Source organism: Loa loa (genome assembly GCF_000183805.2).
Source record: "Loa loa unplaced genomic scaffold supercont3.1375, whole genome shotgun sequence".
Lineage (NCBI taxonomy): Eukaryota > Metazoa > Nematoda > Chromadorea > Rhabditida > Onchocercidae > Loa > Loa loa.
Genome location: NW_018109555.1, coordinates 1 through 2,136, shown reverse-complemented (window position 1 = coordinate 2,136; position 2,136 = coordinate 1). Strand labels below are relative to the sequence as shown.

At 36.0% G+C, this 2,136-nt stretch overlaps 1 protein-coding gene across 1 annotated transcript; it reads right to left on the bottom strand.

The window, feature by feature from the left end:
- Positions 1-1,043: 1,043 nt before the first annotated feature.
- On the bottom strand, positions 1,044-1,371 carry LOAG_19084 (hypothetical protein). Its single transcript, XM_020451740.1, has one exon. It carries the CDS (start codon positions 1,307-1,309, stop codon positions 1,103-1,105), a length of 207 nt encoding a protein of 68 aa, XP_020304457.1. The 5' UTR covers positions 1,310-1,371; the 3' UTR covers positions 1,044-1,102.
- Between the last annotated feature and the right edge of the window lie 765 nt (positions 1,372-2,136).

The window sequence follows — 2,136 nt, the reverse complement described above, 5'->3', positions numbered from 1 at the left end:
TATATATATATATATATATATATATATATATATATATATATATATATATATATATATATATATATATATATATATATATATATATATATATATATATATATATATATATATATATATATATATAAATACATACACGGGCATATAAATACAATGCATACGTATAGCGAAATGCAGTAGTCATAACAAGCACAGCAGAAGTAGTGATTAGTGATTAATGGTTGTAGACGTGTATGAATGTTTTTATGTGAGCTGAGAAAGGTACTGTTGATAGTTTAGAGTCCGACGTTATGTTGTCGTTCAGGGAAGCGAGCTTTTGAAACTGTTGCTTTTAGTTGATGCTTCTTTCATTCCTTACCTCATTTTGTCTTTTTCATTTTATGTAATGTATAGATCAAAAATTTCCGTGGCTATCACTACCCAGTGATTCTTTCACAGGAATCATAGCCGAACTGTCTTGGCTGGGCCGAAATACGCTTACCTGAAAATCCCTTTATACTTGATGATTGATACTTAAATTAGTTTACACTTACCTAGTCACTCGAAGTTTGAGGTTCCAATAAAACACAGGAAACTTAAAATTTTGACTATTTCAAACAGATTCTTCCAAACTGTATTCACAGCATAATACGGGAGAAAACCGTGCTTCGATCTTTAACCTTACAGAGTAAATTTTACACTGTCATATGTCTGAATGTTGGAAGAGATTTTCGTTCAAGAAATTGGAGCTGTCATATAATTAATTGTACGATAGTGAATTTAGCAGTAAACTTTATCATTTATCGATGTTTTTTTTTCCTTGAAAGTTTGTATCACAGCGTTTTTGAGATTTCAACAAATCAGCTTGTGATGTGGTAACCAATTATACCATGATGAATTATGAAATCTGTTATTTTCGGTTTGCTTCTATTTCGTTATCAATGAAGGTGTTTTTCAGATACGGTATTTGAAAAACATGTGATACTGCAATCACCTATATTTTATTTTGCCGAAACATTTTCAGTTATTGGAAAAGTACGCTCATCGACTGCAATTAATAAATAGCTGTTGGATTATGTCCGTTGAACGGCATAAGCAGCTTAATCGAACATGATGATGCGCAAAATCACTTGGAATGCGGAAAACTGGATGAATACCGATGACGGTCTGCATGCCAGAGGCGCCATTCACATGGATATCGCCAGTTTGCTCCACATATCACCATGGTATAGTTCACGTACCGTGTGTCGATTCGTGCGCAGCCTGTCGTTTCATAGATTGTAAATGCACCTGTCTGGTATGCAGACCGACTGAACGGTGTTACACCTTCCATACGGAGATCTGTGTGGGATTTCTCATTGAAAGAAAATCAGAACATATTTAGTTTCATTGATTCCTCTTCGTACGGTTCCTCTAAATAAGCCTTTTGCAAACTGCTTCGTTGTGGATTTCGGGCAGTAAACCGGATTGTTGATTATAAATTCTGGCGAAGAACAACATAACTAAAATGATCTTAGTAGTGGATGATGAAGTCTTGCTAAGTGACGATGTGAAATGAACGGTTGGAAGCAAACCTGCTGGTAAGGTAGAAGGCCGGTCTAAGACTGATTCCCACCAGAGGCGATCTCTGCCTTGTCAAGCATCTCTTTTGCAAGCTTGCCTACTACCATTGCAAAAGATAACTTTAATTAGAGAGAACGATTTAGCTCCCGTCCCGGGAAATACCGGGAGGAAATCTATCAACACTATAGCAGTTCATCTGTATCAAGCAGCAAATGATGACCTTGAAGCGGTGATGGTTACTGAATGGTTTGTTATTGGTCGCAGGCTATCTCTTCCAATCGCTTCACTTCCTTCCTCCACTTTCTCTACTTTTTTCGATTTTACCAAAAAACGTTGTTTTCCATTTTGCCTGGCTGTCATGTTATGTCATGGATGGGGTACGGATAGATGGGTGGTGCTTGTTAATGTTTTCTGTTCCCTCTCATATTCTCTCTTGCCATTGCATCACCACAAGCACTTCACTCTTCGAGCATCACTCGTTGTCGAGTTGCCACACGCTCCCTCCCTCCATACCATCGCCATCATGATTATAATAATAATAATAATAATAATAATAATAATAATATGAATAATAATAATAATAATAATAATAATAAC